At 35.7% G+C, this 22,192-nt stretch overlaps 1 protein-coding gene across 2 annotated transcripts in view; it reads right to left on the bottom strand.

Moving 5' to 3' along the window:
- RAD5 (DNA/RNA helicase protein) overlaps positions 1 to 10,543 on the bottom strand; it is a 116,202-nt gene extending 105,659 nt beyond the window's left edge. For both annotated transcript variants that reach the window (XR_016427560.1, XM_089986635.1), the window contains exons 1-8: positions 9,744 to 10,543; positions 9,397 to 9,530; positions 9,062 to 9,201; positions 7,403 to 7,452; positions 7,180 to 7,323; positions 6,906 to 7,057; positions 6,733 to 6,817; positions 6,375 to 6,644 (exon numbers count right to left, since the gene is read on the bottom strand). Coding sequence is in view for 1 of the 2 variants with exons in the window: in XM_089986635.1 (XP_089842761.1) it covers positions 6,375 to 6,644; positions 6,733 to 6,817; positions 6,906 to 7,057; positions 7,180 to 7,323; positions 7,403 to 7,452; positions 9,062 to 9,201; positions 9,397 to 9,530; positions 9,744 to 10,280 (1,512 nt within the window). In the remaining variant the exon portion in view is untranslated. The remainder of the gene's footprint in view (positions 1 to 6,374; positions 6,645 to 6,732; positions 6,818 to 6,905; positions 7,058 to 7,179; positions 7,324 to 7,402; positions 7,453 to 9,061; positions 9,202 to 9,396; positions 9,531 to 9,743) is intronic.
- Positions 10,544 to 22,192: the final 11,649 nt, after the last annotated feature.

Below are 22,192 nucleotides of genomic sequence, written 5' to 3'. Positions count from 1 at the left end.
ATATGAGAATTTCGTTGGGGCGTTCCCTACTGAGCGACGCGTTGTACTCTATAGGCCCGAAGGTAGTGATAAATGGGCAAGGGTTGCTAGGTCGTCGCCCGGAAGCGACGCGTCACACCGGCGCCCGGGTGTGGTGTCAAATAGGCAAGGGTTCCCTCACTTTGTTGGACGGGTGGGGGTAAAGAAGTTAGTCCGAGACCATAAAATTATGGTTAGCCACTTGGAACATAGGATCTTTAACTGGTAAGTTGGTAGAGTTAGTAGATGTTATGTGTAGGAGAAAGATTGATATTTTATGTCTACAAAAGACCAAATGGGTAGGTGAGAAAACAAAAGTGATAGAACCTTGGGGATATAAGATTTGGTATACAAGAATAAATAGGAATAGGAATGGAGTAGGGATTGTTATGAGTCGTGAGTTTATAGATAATGTAGTTGAGGTCCGTAGGAAGGGTGATAGGATTTTACTTATTAAATTAGTATTAGGTACGAATATTATTAATATTATTAGTGTTTATGCACCTCAAGTAGGTTTAGATGATTCCATTAAGCGTCAATTTTGGGAAGATTTAGATGGAGTAGTACAAGGGATATCTTATGGAGAAAGGCTTTTCATCGGCGGTGACCTTAATGGGCATGTAGGCATTAGTAGGGATGGATTTGAGAGTATCCATGGAGGCTATGGTATAGGAGAAAGAAACGAAAGTGGAGAAAGGATTTTAGATTTTGGTTTGTCCTATGATATGATCTTAGCAAACACTTGGTTTAGGAAGAGGGAGTCTCACCTAGTAACATTTAAAAGTGGGGTTAATACGAGTCAGATAGATTTTTTCCTACTTAGAAAGAGAGATAGGGGTTGTTGCATCGATTGTAAGGTTATACCAGGAGAAAGTGTAGCTACACAACATAGAGTCTTAATTTTAGATCTTAGAATTAGACAATACCGCAAAAGGGATAGACATATGATAGATCCTAGAATTAAGTGGTGGGCACTGAAAGAAGCTAAACAAGGAATGTTTGTAGAGCGGGTAGTTAAGGAAGTTGATTGGTGTCTCGAGGAGGATTCAGAATCTATGTGGAATAAGATAGCGGGTGGCATGAGAAAGGTGGCTAAGGAGGTATTGGGTGAGTCTAAATGCGGTGCACCGCTAGGTAAGGATCCATCGTGGTGGAACGAGGATAAGTAAAAATCGTGATAATGAGAATTTGGAGAACTATATGATAGCAAAGAAGGAAGCTAAAAAAGTAGTTCGGAACGTGAGGGATAAGGTATATAAGGAGGTTTATGACAAGTTGGATACCAAAGAGGGTGAAAAGGATATTTATAGGCTTGCAAAGATGAGAGATAGGAAATCGAGGGATCTGGGTATGGTTAGATGTATCAAAGATGAAACGCAAAGGGTTTTAGTCAAAGATGAGGAGATTAAGGAGAGATGGAAAGATTATTTTGATAAGCTATTTAATGAAAGTCATGCTCAGGATCTTGGAGACTTTTCAATTCCTTTTCATGAGATGAATCGTGACTTCATGCGCAAGATTCAAAAGAAAGAAATTGCAGAGGCTTTGAAGAAAATGAAATCAAGAAGGGCAGTTGGCCCAGATGGTATACCTATCGAGGCTTGGAAATGCTTGGGAGAGAAAGGTTTAGAATGGTTGACAAATCTTTTTAACAAGATTTGGCGGACAAATAAGATGCCTAATGAGTGGAGGAAGAGTACTTTGGTACCTCTATATAAGAATAAGGGTGATATACAAAATTGCACAAACTATCGTGGTATAAAACTCATGAGTCATACTATGAAACTTTGGGAGAGGGTGATTGAGTCTAGGTTGAGGAAGATTGTCATGATATCGGAGAATCAATTTGGTTTTATGCCTGGAAGATCTACTATGGAAGCTATACATCTTCTTAGACAACTTATTGAGAGAAATAGAGAGAGGAACAAAGATTTGCATATGGTTTTTATTGATTTGGAGAAGGCTTACGATAGAGTACCTAAGGACGTTCTCTGGTGGACAATGATGAAGAAAGGTGTTTCTCTCAAGTACATTAGTATAATTAAAGATATGTATGAAGGAGTAGTAACCAATGTCCGCACTTGTGGAGGGGTGACAACCAATTTTCCTATAACGGTTGGGTTACATCAAGGATCTGCTTTAAGCCCTTTCCTATTTGCTATAGTGATGGATGAGCTTACGAGATCAATTCAAGAAAATGTGTCGTGGTGTATGTTGTTTGCTGATGATATTGTTTTGATTGATGAGTCTAGAGTTGGGGTTAATGATAAGTTAGAATTATGGAGACAGACATTGGAAGCAAGAGGTTTTAAGTTGAGTAAGAGTAAGACAGAATACATGGAATGTCGATTTAGTAAGCAACGAAGTAGTGATGGGAGTCTAGTGAAGCTTGGTGAGCACGAAATACCAGTGGATGATTCTTTCAAATATTTGGGATCTATCATTCAAAAGTATGGAGAAATTGATGGAAATGTAAATCATAGGATAAAGGTTGGGTGGATGAAATGGAAGAGTGCAACTGGAGTGTTGTGCGATCGTAGAATGCCATTGCGGTTGAATGGAAAGTTTTATAGGACGACTATTAGGCCCGCTTTACTATATAGTACGGAATGTTGGGCTGCCAAGAGACATCATATTCAAAAAATGAGTGTAGCTGAGATGCGTATGCTGAGATGGATGTGTGGAAATACAATAAAAGATAAGATTCGGAACGAGGAGATACGTAAGAAGGTAAGCGTTGCACCCATTGAAAATAAGATGAGAGAGAATCGTTTACGGTGGTTTGGACATATTCGACGAAGGCCTAATGATGCTCCAGTTAGAAGGATGGAGAAATGGGAAAATATATTAGTTAAAAAAGGTCGGGGTAGGCCTAGGAAGACATGGATGGAGGTAATAAGAAAGGATATGAATGCTTTGAACCTCACCGAGGACATGGCATTGGATAGAAATGAATGGAGGAGAAGGATTCATGTGGAAGACCCCCGAGTTATTTTTCTTTTAAAATTTGTCATCAATTACATTACACTTCAATTTCAATTTAGATTCATTATTTGATGTCATAATTGTAGTAATTTAAAATTGTTGTTTTATACACACACACACATAATACATCTATGTGTGTGTACGGCCGTGTCTCCGTGTCCTAATTTTTGAAAGTTATCATATCATATTAAGTGTATCTGTATCGTGTCCCGCACCCGCATCCATATCCATGTGACATAGAGGGGAACTTGTAAAGGCAGTAGCCTAAACCCACATTAATTACTATAGGGGGCAAGAAGATCAATTTATGTACTGTTTAAAATAAAGGATCTAGAAATTATGAGAATCCCCTTATAAGGTGGTAACGTTATAATAATACATGAGAAATATGTAGTATTGCAAATATGTCCTTTCCTCAAAGAAGTCATTTCTAATAGCCTCCCTCAACTTGTAAAAAACAAAACAGATATCTGGTGAGACAGGTAGTATGTCTCTACCTGATTTTCTAAACCATGTAAACGAGCCTCAATCTCTTTATACTCTATCTTCCCCAATATGACATGTTGGTATCTGAATGCTTTTCCATTGCCCATGGTTATAAGATTCAACCAAATTCCAATAGTGCTTTGATTCTCACGATATATGATAAACAAAACCAATCTTTTGTTAATGAAGTGTGTCTAATCCATGTGACCTTATTGTAAGAGATGCCATCGATCAATATTCAACTTCTTTACTTGAACTTGTCATTATCCTTTGCTTGTTGTTCTAATTTGTTATATTCTTTCCGAGAAAAACAAAATACTCATATATTGATCATCTCATGTGTCAATGTTTTGCTCAATCTGTGTTAGTGATTCCTATTACAAAAAAGGGACTCTCCGCCTCTTTTCAGGATGCACATTATTCAATATCCCTTTGATATGCCTTGATGTGTTTTTTACCACTTCGAAGTGTTATTTCTTAGGATCATAGATAAATAACAAGACTTTCTTCAAGGTATGTGATATGTCTGATCAGGTAGGCGTTAGACAATCTAGTGCTCCTGTCAATGTTTGTATATGCCATTGGGACAGCACAACGCTTACCACTTTCTGCCTTCAATTTCTTACTCACTGGTTGAGGAGTTTATAGCTCTATAATCCTTTGTTATACATTTCTTTAGTAATTGATGGCACATTTCTACAGTGACCAAAACAATCTCCCAAATCCTCAATCCACCTCTACTTTCAAAAAATATTTCTCTCAAGTCCTTCATTTGGAATTTTGTTTATAAACAACACTTTAGTTCATTTATATGCTTTTTAGAAGTGTTATTGATGACAATATCGTCAACATAAATAAGCAAAAAAGTTATATCATGCAACCCGATGTATATGTGTCATCCTTTATGTCCCTATGCAGGAACATGTTGGGACTGAGTGTCTCATCATAATCTAATTCATATTCTTCAGTATATCCATTTGCTACTAATTGTCTCTTAAAACATTTTTGGTGTGAACCAGAGTTACTAATCGAGGAAGCGGGAAGCGAGGCACTTTCAAAAATTTAGGAAGCGGGGGAGCGGGGGACCACTTAGAAGAAAATTATGAACCGTCTCGGAAGCGACCTAGGAAGCGAACCGGAAGCGACCTAGGAATTGAACCGGAAGCGACCTAGGAATTGAACCGGAAGCGAGGGGGAAGCGAAAAAATGAAAAAAATGGGGAAGCGAGGAGGAAGAGAGGGGAAAGCGTGGGGGAAGCGCGCTTCTCAAAAAAGGGGACGCTTCCCCACACGTTTCGGAAACGCGACGTTTCGCGCTTCCGAAACGCGTATCGGGGAAGCGCGCTTCCCCATATGCCTAGATGCTTCCGGTAACTCTGGTGTGAACCTTGTATTTCATTTTATACACCGACTTACAACCAACTGAATGTGTATTCTTTGACTGGTTTATAGTCTCCTAGGTTTCACATGCATGAAGAATACAAGTCTCTTCATCTATCTCCCAAATCCATCTATAATCATTGTTTGCAAGAGCATAATTAGCTGGTTCATATATTTCTTGGCTGCAAAGAAGAATGTTTGACTGTGTACTCATGAAATATCTTTCTCTGATGATCTAAGAAGCCAAGGTTTTCTATTCACACCAGTCACCTATATCGTTCACGGTAATATCTTGGCGAGGGTTTTTCTCAGAGAGATTGTCAAAAACTGTTTTTTCTCAGGAAAATCTCGAGAGTTTTAAAATTTTAAAAATATATAAAATAATAAGAAAGATAAGAAAATTATAGGTTTTGTATCATTTTTCTTGAAAAATATAAGGAAAAAGTTTGGAAAGTATTTAAAATACAAAAGAAAAAATACAAAAAATTTGCTTAAAATATATAAAATAAGAAAAATATCATAAATATCATGATAATATCACGATATTTTCATTTTGGCAATCTTTTGAAAAGAGAGAAAGATTTTCCCGATAATATCGGCTAGCTTAATTTCTCGGAAAATCTCGCGATATTTTCAAAATATCACCAATAGCGATGAGTCGATGACTATGATTCACACTTTTTGCTGACTGCAATTGATCATCGTTGTTCACATTTCCTTCTGGCTGCAACTGATCATTTTTCACTGGGCTTGATGTACTTCCTATGCGATCTTCAGGTACAGGCTGAAATACAAGTTTCATTTTTTTCTCATCTGATAAAGATAACCATAGCAATCTGTTAAATACTGATCATTTTTTTCAGGAAACGTGATTCCTTTATAACTAAATCAGAATTCCTATCTCATGAAAATCATGATTACCATGTACGAATCCAGATTCCTATGCATCGGAATCAGATTCCAAATACTTTCCAATTCCTGTTTCCTAGGAAGAGTGAGTCCTAGTGTGGCTGGGAAAAATCTGATTCCAGTAACTACAATCTCAGGTCTGGGGAGACGGCATGACACATGGACATGCCAAGTGTTTGTATATATATTAAAATATCAAAAATATATTTTTTATCAATTAAATGATTAAAAAACTGTCTTTTGTGTCCTGGTTTTCAAAAAAATTGAATATTCATGTCTTGTATCCACATCAAATCCGCATCAGTATTTGTGTGCATGTGACATAGGATAACAGTGGCAGTAATGGTGGTGGCAGCAACATATGATGACAATAATGATGAGCCATGTAAATACATGTGAAGTGCAAAGCCGCTCACATGCAGCACGATGGCAAATGCCAAATAGTAAACTGAAAAGAAGATTATACACAAATTTAATCTGATGTGTTACGCAGGTATGCCCAACTTTGCAATAATAATAATAATAAATGAATTTTATGATTCAAGGATGCCCACAAGAAAAAATAAATGAACATATCACACAAACACTAATTGTCACCTTCCACTGGCCTAACAATGTCATAGGACAAACAATCAAATTTCCTCCATCAATTTGTGAGAGCTTTGCAGCTTTTATCAGCTTATTAAAACCAGGAATTTTCATAGTAGTCTTTGAATGATTTGGAGACTGGCCAAGATCTTCGTTCAGTTCACCACTTTCACAAGTTTGACCAACAGGGCAAACATCCAGTCCACCTCTACCAGGATGAGATAGAAGAAGAGTAATTGTCATGATGGTCTTCCCAAGGCCCATTGCATCAGCCAAAATCTTCAAGAATGTGCCAGAGTATGAAAAACATAAGCAACACAAAATCATGATGTACATCATCAATTCAAAGTCAAGGGAAAAGACATACTCCCCCTCTTGATATTTGAAGGGCACTAGGAAATTCAATTGTAGCATCTCCAGAAAAGGCATTCAAATACACAGTAAGTTCTCTCCTAAAAACAGAAGTATGACCATCATTACTTGGACAAATAACGGATGGTCAAATATTATGCACATTTTAAAGTTTCAATTTAGTAATACTTGTCTCCAAGCCGATATGCTTCCCAACAAGGATGAAGAGTTCTTGCTGCCTCCTCTAAGCATCTTCCCTTCTCCAGCTGGCACATCCAATGGAGAGCCTGCTTTTGATAAGGCCTTAACTCGCACTGAAGGGTATCAGGTGGATCCATTTCCTGTACTTAATTTTTCAGAGGCTTCAGAAAAGCAAGCTATAGGAACTAGGAAAGCCCCAACAAGTTAATAATAAGTTTTACAAGAATGTGACTACTTGTTACTTTTTTGGACCAAAGAATACCTCTAGCTCTGAACTGTCTGAAGTTCCAACAATCGTATCCAGGTCAGAATCCGAGATGGACTCCTCTAGATCATTTTCCACCTTACTGGCATTTGAAGACAATTTTCTACACTTCTCTAAGGGAGGACAAACTGCAGAACTGTCCTGTTCAAGTACCATTTCTGACTACAGTCTGATGTGAACAAAACTGAAAAAAGTCAAATGCAGCTGTGAAAATACATACCTTTGCATTGATGGAACGTTTTCTAGAATATAGATCTTCTGGAGTATATTCTGCCTGGCAACAAATAAAAGGAATAAATACATGATTTTATCTCCTGTTGAAACAAGAAAACACTTCATAGAGATTCTTCTGAATAAGGTTAAAAAAGTGCTTTCATGGAAATGCAATATAACGCATTGCCAAAATGACTCATTCTGATTATCAAACAAAATTCACATTATCTTCTTCTTCATGAACTCTTCTTTCAGTGTGAAATATCAGTTAGTAAAGAATGTAGAGTAATAAATAAACAAGAATCAGATGAATCACCCCTGGTAACAAAGTAAATCATGCCCTTAAAATGACAAAAAATACCTAACACACATGTAGCTATGAAGTATGTTTTTAAGAACAGAAACACTAGCATACTTACGCAAACTAAGAACTAGCAGATGAATATGCATACGGAATCAGGACAATCACTTAAAGCACAAAAGCATGTGATAGAGGTAGACAATACTCCTTTTCCCAAGAAAACAATGCACAAGATTTAATTTAGGGATTTGATTGTGGTCCAAATAGGATAACTCAAAAACCTAAATAGAATAGAAAAAAGAAAAACCAAGAAGAGGAATTTTATAAAAGGGCCATGATATGAAGCTCCGAGTTTTCAAGTGGTATGTGACTCCAAAACTGTAAGTCCAGATGACAGCAGATAAGGAAAAATAAAGCAAATCACAACAACAATCAATTTATATTACATGTATTGGAATCATATAATTCATCTGCAAACTCACTGTACTTTTGGCAGTCAGGCGCTGAAACGAACCTATCCAGGGTAAACCCTGGTATAAACTGCAGCAAGAGTTAAAGTACCATGATTCATGCAATGAAATATTATGATGTAGCAGCAGGGTTAAACAGTAAACCAACAGATACGGTAAATTTGTCGGAAACAATGGTGATATGTGTCACCAATATAAGCATCTTCATCAAGGTAAATACGTTGCATTAGTTTACACAAAACCAATTCATATTCTTGTAAATAGTTTCTTCTCTAGGAACATAATGGAAAAATTATTTTTTCCATGTGGTATTTTCTTTGAAATTACTAGAAAGCCAGAAAAAGGAAAGTAAAAAATAAAAAACAGAAATGACAACAGCGCATAGCAAAAACCAACACGCTTTCATGAGTGATACAAAATTGTCACACATGGTTCTCACAAGAAATGAAAAACATCATGAAAATTTTGTAGTAGTTTCAATAATATCATCTGACGTTTGTAGTCTCTGACACGAGGTGTTACTAATTAAAGATAATATTTTCCTGTCAGTTAGTTGACCATACTGCTTATATTGATATATTCATTCAACCGCTAAAATCTCAAACATGCTTGAAAGTTGAAACTGATAGTATTAGATGCAAGGCATCAAGACATCAAAAAACAAATCGATTTGAAAAACTTTTAAAGACGTGTTTAATTGTGGAAATGAAAGTTGATTCCATGGAGTAAAAACGTGTTGCTTTAACCCATGGTATCCACAACAAAAAGAGAGAGAGAGTGAGAATCTCCTTTGGTCATTTTCTACATAAACAACAAAACACTTCGCCGGGAGATGGGATTTCGAGTTTCAATATCTCAAAATCACAAAAAAATGGCAAAAAAAAAACAGATAAACTTGCCTTCTTAAAAGGTGAAAGCCCGAGCAATCTGAATAAAGTTGGGAGCGGTTGAACAACGGATTCCTCAGGAAACTGACGGCTTGCCTTCAGCGAAGTTTGTTGATGTTTACGAAACATGGAACTATTAATATATATGCTGAATGACACATGATGAGAACGATAAAAGCGTGAGAAAACTCGGCAGAAAGGGGAGGGAATGCTGTGATGCGTCAACATTGCGCACCATAAGAAATACTCTTAAATGAAGCTCTTAAACGAAGCATGAGTTTATATTCAGCATCGACATGAAAGAAAGAACATCTGCATCATCTGTTCTTTACCTTCCGCATACCTGACTGACAATAAGATGGTATCCATGATGCTGAGGATTTCGGGTGCCGACTTGCAGTGGCCTTCCATTCGGATCTTCCCTGCATGGACTAAGGGCAGAAGACAACGCGACCATTCCGTTGGAATTCGACCAATCTACAAATACACATGCGAAATGTATTCCGTAACTTGATTTCCCACCTTAAGTATACGTTGTATTCTGTTGTTTCATTCGATTTACTTGTAATTGTGCAAGTCTTCATGTCTCTTGTCTCATTTTGATAATGTGTAGTCTTGCATGCTTTTGTTTTCAAAATTTTATGGTTGCAGAGAAGGAAATAAAAGAAGGAAAAGAAAGAACTGACTGACCTCTCCAGAATGCTGTGAAGAGAACCTAACGATCTTAGAAGCAGATGTGACGGGTCGTCCTCTGCCAGATGGTTTGGTTGCAGAGGAAGGACCTGTAGTACTCTTCAAAGGGAATGAGAATTCAATGGACTCCCCAATCTTTAGCTTCCTCCCCTTGCAGGTAGACAATCCAGTGAGCTCAGAGCTTCCAACATACCACCAATCACTACTGGCTGATGCCGAAGGCACTGCTGTAGACAAAGAACCCGGTGGTTCAGCTCCTCTCCTGTCTTGGCTCCCCTCCTCTACATGATCATCGATCCTCTTCAAGGAAGAGGAAGGAGAAGGAGAGGAAGACGAGGGGGAAGGCGTTGGGGTAACCCCAAAGGGCGACCTGTCTCTCCTGGTGAAGGAAGGGGTGTCGAGGAGGATGTTGATGGCAGCGGTGACGTCGTTCTTGGCCATGTGGAGGGCTCGGATGATGTCCATCTCCGTAAACTCCCCACCGAGCACGGACAGAACTGATTGTATGAGCTCTCCCGTCACCTTGCTCCCCATTTCTGCTCTTACTTGTGTGTAAGAGAGATAGAGAGCACAATGGCAAAACCCTAGGGATGATGGTGGTTTATGGTTTTTTCCCTGTGATTGCAAGAAGACATGTGAGCTCCCCCCGCCCTCCCGATTAGGACTGATGGGTTATCCCTGTACCGCTGACATCGCAAGTTTAGGGAAGAGAGGAGGACGAGGAGGCAGCGGCAGAAAAGGGAAGGAAAGAAGGGTTCTCTTCTCTCTCCCTTCTTTTCCACACATTCACGACAACCAGAAAAAGAAACCGAAAATGATAAAAAGTGACGTTTTTTTCTTAAAACCCCGATGATAGGCACGTAACACGTTTTCCTTTTGCATATGTGAAACCGGTGCTTAAAATGATGTCCGCATGTTTGTTTTGTTTTAATATTATTAAGTTTTCATTTAAGCATAAACCTCTAAACTTTGTAAATACCTAATTATATTTACATATACAATACTAAATTTACATAAAAATATATAAACTTTTTGCATATGATCATTAATTGGTGAAATAAGAAAAAACTTTAACTTTTTAATATCAGTGAGAAAATATTTTTGTTCGTAGACCCTCTTGTCTCTCGAGTAAATGATTCAGGTAAAATCACCTCCTCTATAATATGACTCTTGAACTTTCAAATCCTACAATTCAACTTAGAGCGTGCACTTGTTTCTTTAAGGTCTCATTTTAGGCTTGATCTTTGGCTTCTTAATGTCACTCATATTATTTTTTTTTATTCATAAACCCTTTATTCTCTCGAGTAAATGATTGAGGCAAAATTGCCTCCTTCGCGCACTATCCGCAATCAGGATGATGTGTTTTGGTAGGCGTAGGTTCAAGGTTTAAGGTTGAGTTAGGTATAAGTTCAGTCAATAATCAAATTCAGGTAGCATGTTTGACGGGTTCTGCCAGGATTCGATAATAAATTCAATTTTTCTAATTGACAACAGATAAAATATTGAAAATTTATGAGGGGCTTTGGGATACATGGGGCATGCTTGGGTAAAACTTTTTGAATTTTTAGATATGTGTTTTGGGAGATGAAATTCCGAAAAGTTATGGGATTTCCTCTGACATGGTCTTGATTGGGTTTTGTAGACCATGAGATTAATTTATTTCTCTCATAATATTAATAAAAAATATATAAAAAAAATAAGAGTAGGCTAGGGAAGGTCTGGTAGAAATTTGGGTTTTAGAATAGTTCTAGTTTGGAAATTAAAAATAGGAGAATTTAGGACACGGGTTTGGGTCTGCTTTAGGTGAGAGATTTCATCAAAATAGGTTTTAGTGTCATATTTAATTTTCTTTATTGGAAGTGAGTTTAGATCCAATTTTTTATGGGTAAGTGAAAGAGGGATGGGCTAAACTCAAGTTGAATTTTCAGGCTTTGACTGGGTACAGTTTGGGAGAAACGTTATTTTAAAGTTGGGATAATTTCAACAAATCTCAAGAAGAGAATGTTGTTTTCAAGTTTTGGGATTTAACAGGTTTGTGAGAGGCTAGGTTGGTGAGGGTCTTTATGAAAAGGGTTATAATGACTTACATGATTTAGGAAGAGTATCCTACGATTGGAGAAAGGTTTGGTTTATTCGGGGTTGGTTCAAATTCCACATATGCGGCTGGATAGGGTCACATCCTCTGCTTTGTTGGTGCAGTCTACGAACTCTAAGTAGAAATGATTTTACTTAGCTCTTGGGTGATTCCCAACCTAAGAAGGGTTGGTACCACCTTACGCAACCAATAGAAGATCCTTTTTAGAAAGGGTGAACGAGTTAATGTAAGGCTCATAGAGGCAAGAAAAAGAGATAGAGAGACTTCCATAAGAGAGGGGGTGACTTTTTAGGGAGAGAGATAGAGAGAATATGAGACAAATTTGAGAGAACAAACTTCACGTCTTGTTCTTCTTCTTTCATTCACAAACTTAGTCACTTTTATGGGCCAAAGTAGCTCTCACTTAATTACAAAAATAAAAGCAAACAACCCACTAAGATAAGCATTATCTAAAACACTAATGGGCTAAGGCAAAAAAAAGCAAAACCAAGGGTTGCACTTTTTTTGAGGCCTTAAAGGCCTCTTGGGAGATGCCAACTAAGTAGGACCCAATTTGGCATGAGAGGCTTATAGAGGGGCCGCCCCATATGTGTCCCACTTGTTATTGGTAAGGGACTACCCAAGGGAGTTCCACTTAGATGATGTGGCTACATGACTAACATGGTTGAGGTGGCAGCTTCTTGGAGATGGTCCCATGTCATTGGGGTAGCTTGCATCATTTGAAGCTCAAGTGACGGATCCAGATCGGCTTAAATTGGTTCGTCAAGAATCTGGTCCTCAACAATTGCTTCGCCTTCGAGACTTGGAATTGGGTCTTTCTTATCTTGAACCAGATCTTCAACATGTGGCTCGGTAATATTGCTTGGATGCACCCAAATCTCTTGATAAAATATATGAATCTGGGTACACCATACTTACATCCATTTTGGCCAATAAGTGTGGGTTGAGGTCCTCAACACGGGAATCAGTTTTGCATGTATGCGGTAATGTATCTAAAGCAAGGACCTCTAGAATTTAAACGGTATCATCCCCTAGCCCTTGAAATTTTCCTAGTCCACTAGGCAAGGGTTTGATACGAAGGTTGTCATCTCTCTCCAATGTTGGCGGGATCCTTAGCAGTGCTTGGTCGACTATCCTCCAGCCTTGATCACCACTCAACATCCATATGCCCTTCTAGCACACGAGTTATTTGCACTTGTGAGCTTTGAGAAGAGAAAGCATACTTCATCAATGGAATAAAAACATGATTTCATAGATTAAACACAATAAAATAACATAAAACATATTCTTTTTCCATAATCGATCTTTTGAAAACCTATTTCAGGTTTTGAAACCATGAAATCACATAAAAAACAAATCCTACTCTTATCTGGATCAATATTTGGTCAAGGGATGCATAGAAAAGTTGTGGCCATGCATTGATCGTGTACCCTAGCCCATACATGTATCCAAAGTTAGTGAAACTGTACCTCAAAATAGTTGGGTCTACGAGTCATTCGTCTTCACCCGATCAGATAATCTCCAAGCTCTACCACCAATGAATATACAACTCCAACTGCAAGTTCTAATGAAGATCTAAACCTAGGGTTTAAGGAAGAAGAGGGTAAAGAGAGGGAGGCTCGAAATTCAGTGAGGGATCTCCTCTCATTTTTATAGATTTTCTTAGAGTCCTTCTTCCAAAGAGACTTCTACATCTACGAGCACTCTATCATTCCAGAACGCTTACAAACATGAAGACTCAACCAAATTCAATGTTTAAATAGTCGATTTGATAACCCTCAAAACGTAGATTATTATGGATATCTTTGATTTAATCGTACATGCATGAATTGGCTGAAAAAAAAGGTTGATGTCAGAAAACACACATTTTTGGCCTACAATTGGGCATGAAGTTTGACCAAAGATAGAATGCTCAAATCACCACCAATTCGGGCATATAGATAGTTATACTTGATGCCCACGAGATGAGGAATGTGATGGTCTACTCTAATTTAATCAGTGAGTTGTTGATCCAATGAAATTTTGGTCAACACAATAATGACGTTATTTGGGACATCTCACCCTATGGGTCTAATATACCAATTCAAAATAAATCCAAATTCACGTTAAGATTTTTTTATTAGATTATCTGAAATCTATTTATTAAATTGTTCGAGATCTATTTATTAGACCCAAGTATTAAAATTATAACTATCTAAATCCACTTTAAATTAAATCCTAAATTAAAACCAAATTAAAATTCAACTTAAATAAAAATTCAACTTAAAACGAAACACTAAACTAAATTAAATTCCAACTAAAATCCAAATAATAATTTAACATTAGTTGAGATTAAATGTAAACTAAATTTAAGGCATTATTTCATATAAAATTCATATTTTTTCTCATAATATTTTTGAAAATTTGTGAGTTTTACATCCTACCCCCTAAAGAAATTTCATGTGCAAAATTTAGTTACGTTTAAATACTAAATAAATTTTGGGTATTTTGCTTCCATCCTTTATTTGATTAATAATTGTAAAGAATTTGTGAGTATTACAAACATTGTTGGGTGCCCTAAATTATAGGGGTCCATAGGGACATGAATACATGCTCCTCAAATGGAACATGAGGTTTTTGAAAACCGTGGAAAGGAGATAAGGTAAGTTTGGTGATATTGTTTTCAAACTTGACGAAAATCTCCTTTTTTGGTTTGCGGACCTTCAGCCAATCAGGAGGTTGACTAGGCATCTTTAAGAAGGTTGAATATGTTAGTCATTCCTCTTCCACCCCAGCCTAGGCGAAACATCCTTCTAAAGTTTGGGAATTCAAATTCATGAGCTCATCCTATATTTTAATACTAGATTTTTTCATGAATGTGCTTATCGCGGTGAGTTTGGGAAAACCTTGTGCATGGTATATGGGTCTTCGCACATCAAGGGGTCCAAACACCCTTAGAAGTCCATTTTTTGAAGGTGACCCTAGTGGGTGTTTCAAAGACAATGCCCGTGCCACTGGGCCCACTTTAATTTCTTGACATTGGGGTATTGTAAGACACTCCATAAACTGTTTTTATGAAAATTCATTGAGCTTATATATCACCTATTTACTTTATAAGAAATTGGTAGATAAAAAATAAGAGTTGGTTTTGCTTGTTGAATTGAAATGCCTTCTTGTTAGCCTCCTCTGACAGTTCTTTGGGAACCACATTGACCTTGGAAACATTGGTAAGGTTGTTCTCATCAATTTTGCCCATAGGTTGCAACAATGAGGCTGTTTCACAAGTCAGGGAATCAAGATGCTTCTTAAACATGCATCAAGCTTGGAAAGTGGGTTGAATATGTAGCCACGTGACCTGACTTGCTTCAACTCCTTACGAAGGGCTTGTGTGTCTACCTACATTTGATGTGTAATGTCCAACATAACTTGGATATTGTCCATGATCTCGGTCAAACACTTTTGTGTCAATAGTTTTTCAACAACATTGCACGTGGTGTTGCGTTTTCTGTAACGCCCCAAAATTTTAACCAAAAAATAATTGTATCAATGGTATTGTTTCAACCAGAATAAGCACTAGAGAACCCACTTTTGTGCACACATTAGTGTATATTCCCACTAGAACTAAATTTGAGAAAGCGACAACCAAGGATAATAATCCTTTATTAAGAAAAACAGGAATACAACAGAAATAATCATTTTGGTTCTCGCTAACTTTTTTTGGTAGGTTACAATTATGATAACTCAACATGGGACTAGATTCAATTCTCATATTAGACTTGTATCAAGGTTTATTTTGTGAATCAGTTCCATCTCTAGAGTTTGAATCTGAGATATAAAGTAAGAATACAATTCATTAACCAATTAAAATCATCCATAAATTGATTTGTAAATAATTGTCAAATAATTTAACAAGTTTTGGTAAATCATCAACTATTGCCAAAACAAAACCACAAATCTAAAATTGTTGGTTCTTTGGCACTACACAAAATATCCCGTCATCGTGCCAACTAATTCATTTATTATCAAAATATTTGTAATATAGTAGTCAAACTTATCAAGTCTTAGCAGAAACACGATAATAATGCATATATATACAAAGATAAATATTCATGAAACATGCATCTTTCAAAACATGTGAAATTCAACATCATATTATAATTAGGGGTGGCAAAATCTGACACGACCTGCCAACCCGCTTCTTAGGCGGGTTCGAGTTTGGCTTAAACGGGTTCGTGTCGTAAACGGGTCGACCCGCCTAACCCGTTTATTAAATGGGTCGGGTTCGTGTTAGGGGTATGCCAACCCGGCTGACCCGTTTAATAAACGGGTTAGGCGGGCAGGTCAACTGGTTTACCCGAACCCGACCCTCCAACCTACCCGCTAACACGAACCCGACCCGTTTATTAAACGAGTTAACCGTGTCGTGTCGGGTTACTTGTTTAATAAATGGGTCGGGTTCGTGTTTGCCACAACCGACCCGTTTAAAAAATGGGTCGGGTTTGTGTTGAAGTATGCTGACCCACCAACCCACCGACACAACCCACCAACCCACCAACCCGTCTCGCCAACCCAACCCGATTGCCACCCCTAATTATAATGCATTCAATTGGACAACTACAATACTTAACTTCATGCATTCAGCTAGACAATTATAGCAATTTCATGTTGCATATTACAAAAACATGCATATACTAATGATTAAGCATTTGAATCATTATTAGGGCATGTTTTCAATATAAGTTTTTACATGAAATAAATGTGTTCAAGTGTAAGGCTTTTGTTTCTCTTTTTACCACTCATGCGGGTACACATAGGATAAGTCATGGAATCAAAAGCGACCACTAGGGTGTTTGTTATGTCATGTATTTTAATTTTTCAAGTGACTTACTGAAACAGATCTATTGAGGGCAATTCGTGATCGAGAAAAACCCTATAGGTTGAGATTTCAAGGATGCACCCTAAACTTCTGCAAGAGTTTTGTATCACCTACCCTCTCTAATGTAAGCCCAGTCTAAATGAGTTATTGGGTGTTTTTATTAAAGTAAGTGTTCATGCATTTCATCATATGTGTCATTTCTCATTCAACACTCCATGGGTTAATCGTTTAGGTACCGCTCTAGAGTAGCTTTCTATATTGCCTTTAATGGCAGAAGCATCATACTACCCATTCAGTTTAGTTACAAAATTATATTAGTTCATTCATATTAATAACCCATTTAGAATGATCTGATGCCTTTAAATCAATTGAACATTTGTATGCCCCAGTACCATTAAATCAGTCAGACATTTATTATGTTATTTATGCATATATATTCTTTTTATAACTTGATGCACTTTTATCACCCATTAGTTCTTTTTAACCACTTGCTCAATCATAAGCGACCTTGTAATATCCACAAATTTTTTGAATAAATAAAAAGGGAGAAATTTCTTGTTTTAGTATGTTTGAGTCAAAACTATATATATACACGCCATTCTAAAAATAAAAAAGAGGTTAAGGGCAACATCATAATTTTTTGATTTATTTTTAGAATTTAAATATGGGATTTCATTTGTATCAAAGTTCTAAAAAGAGCGATATTGATTTCATAAAAATCAGAGTTATAACACATTTGGGGCACTCCCTGCAAGTTTTAGGGGCATAGTGATAATTTTACCGAATTTCAGAGATAAATATGACATAAAGGTCATAGTTGTCCAAATTTCTATTGACCAGGTTCAGTCAAAAACCATAAAACTCTTCTTTATTCAAAACCATACCTTTTTAGTAGAGACTAACCTAGAGGTGAAATAATTTTTTTACTAGGGACCTAATTAGAAATGGAAACTAGACTCTAACTAAATAAACCAAACAAAATCCTAACTAAACCAACCAGACCGAGGTCCGGTTGGGTCACCTTTTAGACTAGATTTGAGTGTTATCCAAGGTCTGGACCTACTTTTCCCAACAATAGTCCATGATTTTCTAAAGAAAAGAGCGCCCCCCTCCCCTTGTTCTCTCTAAGTGGCATGTGGCTCTTGCCACTTGGCTACCTCTCCTCTCTTTTCCCTCATTCTCAGTCCACTTTTCCTCTCTCCTTTTTAGTGGTTCCTTCCCTCTTTTAGCCACCACCTCTCCCTCTTAGCTAACCCAACCCTTAGGTTCAGACCTAGTTAAACCCTTAGTCTGAACCCAACCATAACCTAGCTTACCTTCTCTAAAGACCTAGCCCAATTTTCTTTTGGTTTGAGCCTAAGCCGTGATCCACCTAGTCCCCCAATGTGCACCTGGTTTTACCAAAACCCTACTAGGTTTGACTCAGCTTGGCTCCACCTTTCTCCACCCTAGCTAAGCCCAACAAGGTTTGATTCTACCAACCTTCTTTGATAAAGTTACATCTTCGAAGGAATCGTCGTTTTGTAATATTTTCGAAGGAAAATTCCCCTGGGTTATTTTGAAATTTTTTTGCTTTTATCAATGAGTGTTCAAAGGTAAGATCTTATTTTGTCAAATGCTTGTAAAATGTATAATGTTTGATATATGCAATTAGATTTATGCAATTATTTTCAAGAAAATAAATATTTTTACACTTTACAAGTAAAGAATGATTCTCAAGAAAATAAACATTTAAAAAAAAGTGAAGTATTTTCAAAAGATAAATATTTTCTAACGCATTCACCTTAAGAAGAATAAATGACTTTTTAAAAGAAAATATTTCACAAATATCTTATAAATTTCTAAAGTGGTTAATCCTCAAGGATGCAATTATTTGGCGAAATCCCTTATAACTATCCTTGATTTAGAAAAAGACTTTTACATAAACTATATGGATAACCAATAATACTAAGTTAAGCTTTGTGAAACCCTAAGGGTCGTAGTGACCTATATTTATAAAGCATACAGTCAGCTCCAAGAATAGAGCCAAGCTTCAAGGAACCTCTAGGATTCAACCTAAGTACTTGTAGTACGTGAAAAATACGATAGTCACGATCCGCCTAAATAGGCAAAGTGCTCAAAAGGGCCAAGAGTGTCAGAGCAACACTGAAAGATCAGATAATTACACATACTTAACGTAACATCCACCTTCATAAACATAAGCTCATATGGATTCGCCTAAATCGACAGAGTGCTCAGAAATGCCAAGAGTATAAAACTCAAGATTTTTCCTTGATAATTAATAAATAAATGATGAATTATAAGTGCATTTATGACTATAATTATGAATTCTTGATGTTCTTGATTTTCTGGATTTCGATTAATTATGAATTTTTGTCTCAAATTATGAAGAATAATTAAAAAAGCTAAAATATGTGGACTAAACAAGAAAGTAAATGATTTGTATATTTTAAAATTATGGATATTGGATTGGGATCTAATTAGGGATGAATTAGATTGGATATAACTTAGGATATTTAGATATAATCTCATTGGATTAGACCAATAGTCGGATGCTTCGAACATCATTATTGTTTCGACAAAAAATTTGGTCGCTTACCTATTAAATCGAATTCAACCTTGACATTTCTCATTTTTGAGGGCATTGAAATCGACTATCTACATGCCGAGATTGGTGTTGATTTAAGCATTTTATTATCGACCAAAGTTTATGCCTAATTATAGGTAAAAATTTGATGTTTTTCAACATCAACTAAATTTTTTGTCAATCCGTATCTGTATGATTAAATTTAAGACCACCATGACGATCTACGTTTTGAGAGCTATCAAATCGACTATTTAAATGCCAAATTCTAATAAATAAGTCTTTGGGACTATATGTCTCCCAAAAGGTTACCATGTCACTAGAGCCCAAGACAGGGTAAGAAGTCCTCACTTATCTTTTATAGCTTAAGTAATTTTGAAATCTAATGAATTAAGACCTATAATTTATTTACTTATTTTATTAATAAATAAAATTAATAGATATTAACCTCTTACATTAGAGATAGGACTTTTACCTAAGATCATCTATAAATAGAGGCCCTCATGAGGAGGATTAACAAGGTTAGTTCTCTCTCTCTCTCTCTCTTTCTCTCTTCTTTTTTCTTTTTACTTTTTGCTTTCTCTTTTCTCTTAAAAATTTCTAGGAGATTTGGAGTAGGGTTGTACAACCATTGAACTTGCACATACTTTGGTGGTTATGGTGGTATAGAGATCATACTACTTCATTTTCTCATTATTTTCATGAGCTATCGATTTTTTAGGTAAGATTTACGTAGTAGATGCTTTTTACGTGCATTAAGAATGCATATCTGAGTTATTTTTATTTTTAGAAGTATATTTACACGTCTTGATCTTTAATAATGTTTTCTTTGTTGAAGAAATCATTATTGGATTCAAAGATGCTGAATCATGAGTTTTCCATAAAAACAATTTTGAGAAACATGCCTAAATAGGGTTTCTTTGTTGCTTCATATTAGATTCAGTTACATCTTGATTATTGATGGTGTTATTCATAAGTTAATCCATATTGAATCTAATCAAATCTAAAATAATAAGATTTTAAAAGTTTTAGGATCTTAAAAGAGTATTTACAAAAATATTTTTTGAGAAATCTAAATCTGTGATGACTGATATATTATTCCTAACAAGTTTTAGAAATAAATCAATATCTCTTCAAATATCAGTCTAAAAAATCTAAATAAAATCACTATGATGATTTACGCATCTTGATCTTGAATTTAGAATCTTGTTTTACCTGTTTTGAATTCATATTAAGGAAGAAACATCCATTTTAACAGAGCTCCAATTTTGACTCTGGTTACAAGACTGTTTCGACACATCTCTGATAAAAGATATAAACGCTCAAGAAAAATGACTCCAAATATTTTATAATTTTTTTTTGTAAATATTAACATAATAACTAAAAAGGATTTGGTAAAAAACGTTTTATATAAATTTCAAGAAATACCTTAATCTTATAAAAATCTTGCAATTTACAGATTATGGATTAAAACTCTGTTAGAATAAGGTTCTGTAAAAGTTTTTTATTTATTTCTATATGTATTATTTTTGAGATTGATCTATTTGTGTTCTTGATAGGTACAGGTAACCACGATAAAAATATCATGATTTTATATGCGTTCTGTTATTTTTGACACATTTTATAAAAATTAGTCAACAGGAATATGAATTTTCCTAAAAACTTAGGCTTGTGTTTAAGTAGTAACGTGTTAGGAAGTTATGGTTTTGACATATTGCTGACATGTATTACATATTATCATTGTTTATTAACCATGTTGTATAAAAATAATTTGTTAGACATATAAAAATATCTGAATGAAGATTTATGTGAATTGTATGTGTAAGACATGACTCAATTTATATTGTCTCGTGAATTTAATTATTTTGATTAATTCCAAAGGTAAGTACTTTTGTTATATTATTGTTTTCAGCATGCCAGTTTGTCAAATGTCTAGTTACATGCTTGATTTAATATATATTTCATGGTTTCTTTGTAATAGAATCAAGACTCTGATTTCTTAAAAATCTATTTAGGGTCTTTGAGCTTTTTACTTGATTTTGATGTTTTGAAAGACATATGTCAATGAGATATGAATATTTACAAGTTTGTACAACATGAATTGAATTAAGTGAAGTGTATTCATCTTGTTTAAGCATAATTACAACTGAACATAATTAGAAACATGTGAGCCTTTCCGGTTTGGGCTTATGGGGGCTTGAATCAGAGAAAAGACTTGTGTGCTTTTAGTTATGTGCCAGTTATAGTGAGTTCTTTAAGGCGTATACTATCATGAATATTTCATTTAGGTCCAATATGATTCGAGAACTAAAAAGTCAAGATATTAATTGGAGTCGTACTGATTTGATCAATGAGGGTTTATGAGAACTCTTATTGGGAAAGTCGGGTTTATGGCTTTAATTATGTTTTGATATTTTTCTTAAACTTTTTATAAATTTAGTTTTGAATTATATTAGATCTGATATAAATATTTGTGATAGATATAAAGGTGAGTTTGATTGCTTTTGGGTAAGTTATAACTATGGTGTAGGGATACCCTGTTTTTGAGAAAAAAATGTTCTTATGCATATGGTGATTTAGATTTGTGAATTTGTTCAATCATGGTAGTTTAATTATGTCATTTTATGATAAACTAATTATGAACATGTTTGTAAGTGTAAAGTATGTGAAAAATGAATATGAGCATGTTAATTTTATTGCATATTGGCCATATGGGCGGATACAAAATTATATATATCTGTGATATTATTGCATGCTTGTTCTTAAATATTTTAAATGTTGGATACTGCATAAATGAATTACTAAACCACATGTTGACATGATTCTTTATTATGAGAATGCATGTTATGCTTTGAGATGTAGTATTTGGAAATGCATGCAAGATTGATACAAATCTCATAGGGTTAAATAGG

Source organism: Nuphar pumila, chromosome 14 (genome assembly GCF_984573655.1).
Source record: "Nuphar pumila chromosome 14, dmNupPumi1.hap1.1, whole genome shotgun sequence".
Classification (NCBI taxonomy): domain Eukaryota; kingdom Viridiplantae; phylum Streptophyta; class Magnoliopsida; order Nymphaeales; family Nymphaeaceae; genus Nuphar; species Nuphar pumila.
Note: the sequence above shows the minus strand (reverse complement) of the source record. Positions and strands in the feature narration are given on the sequence as shown.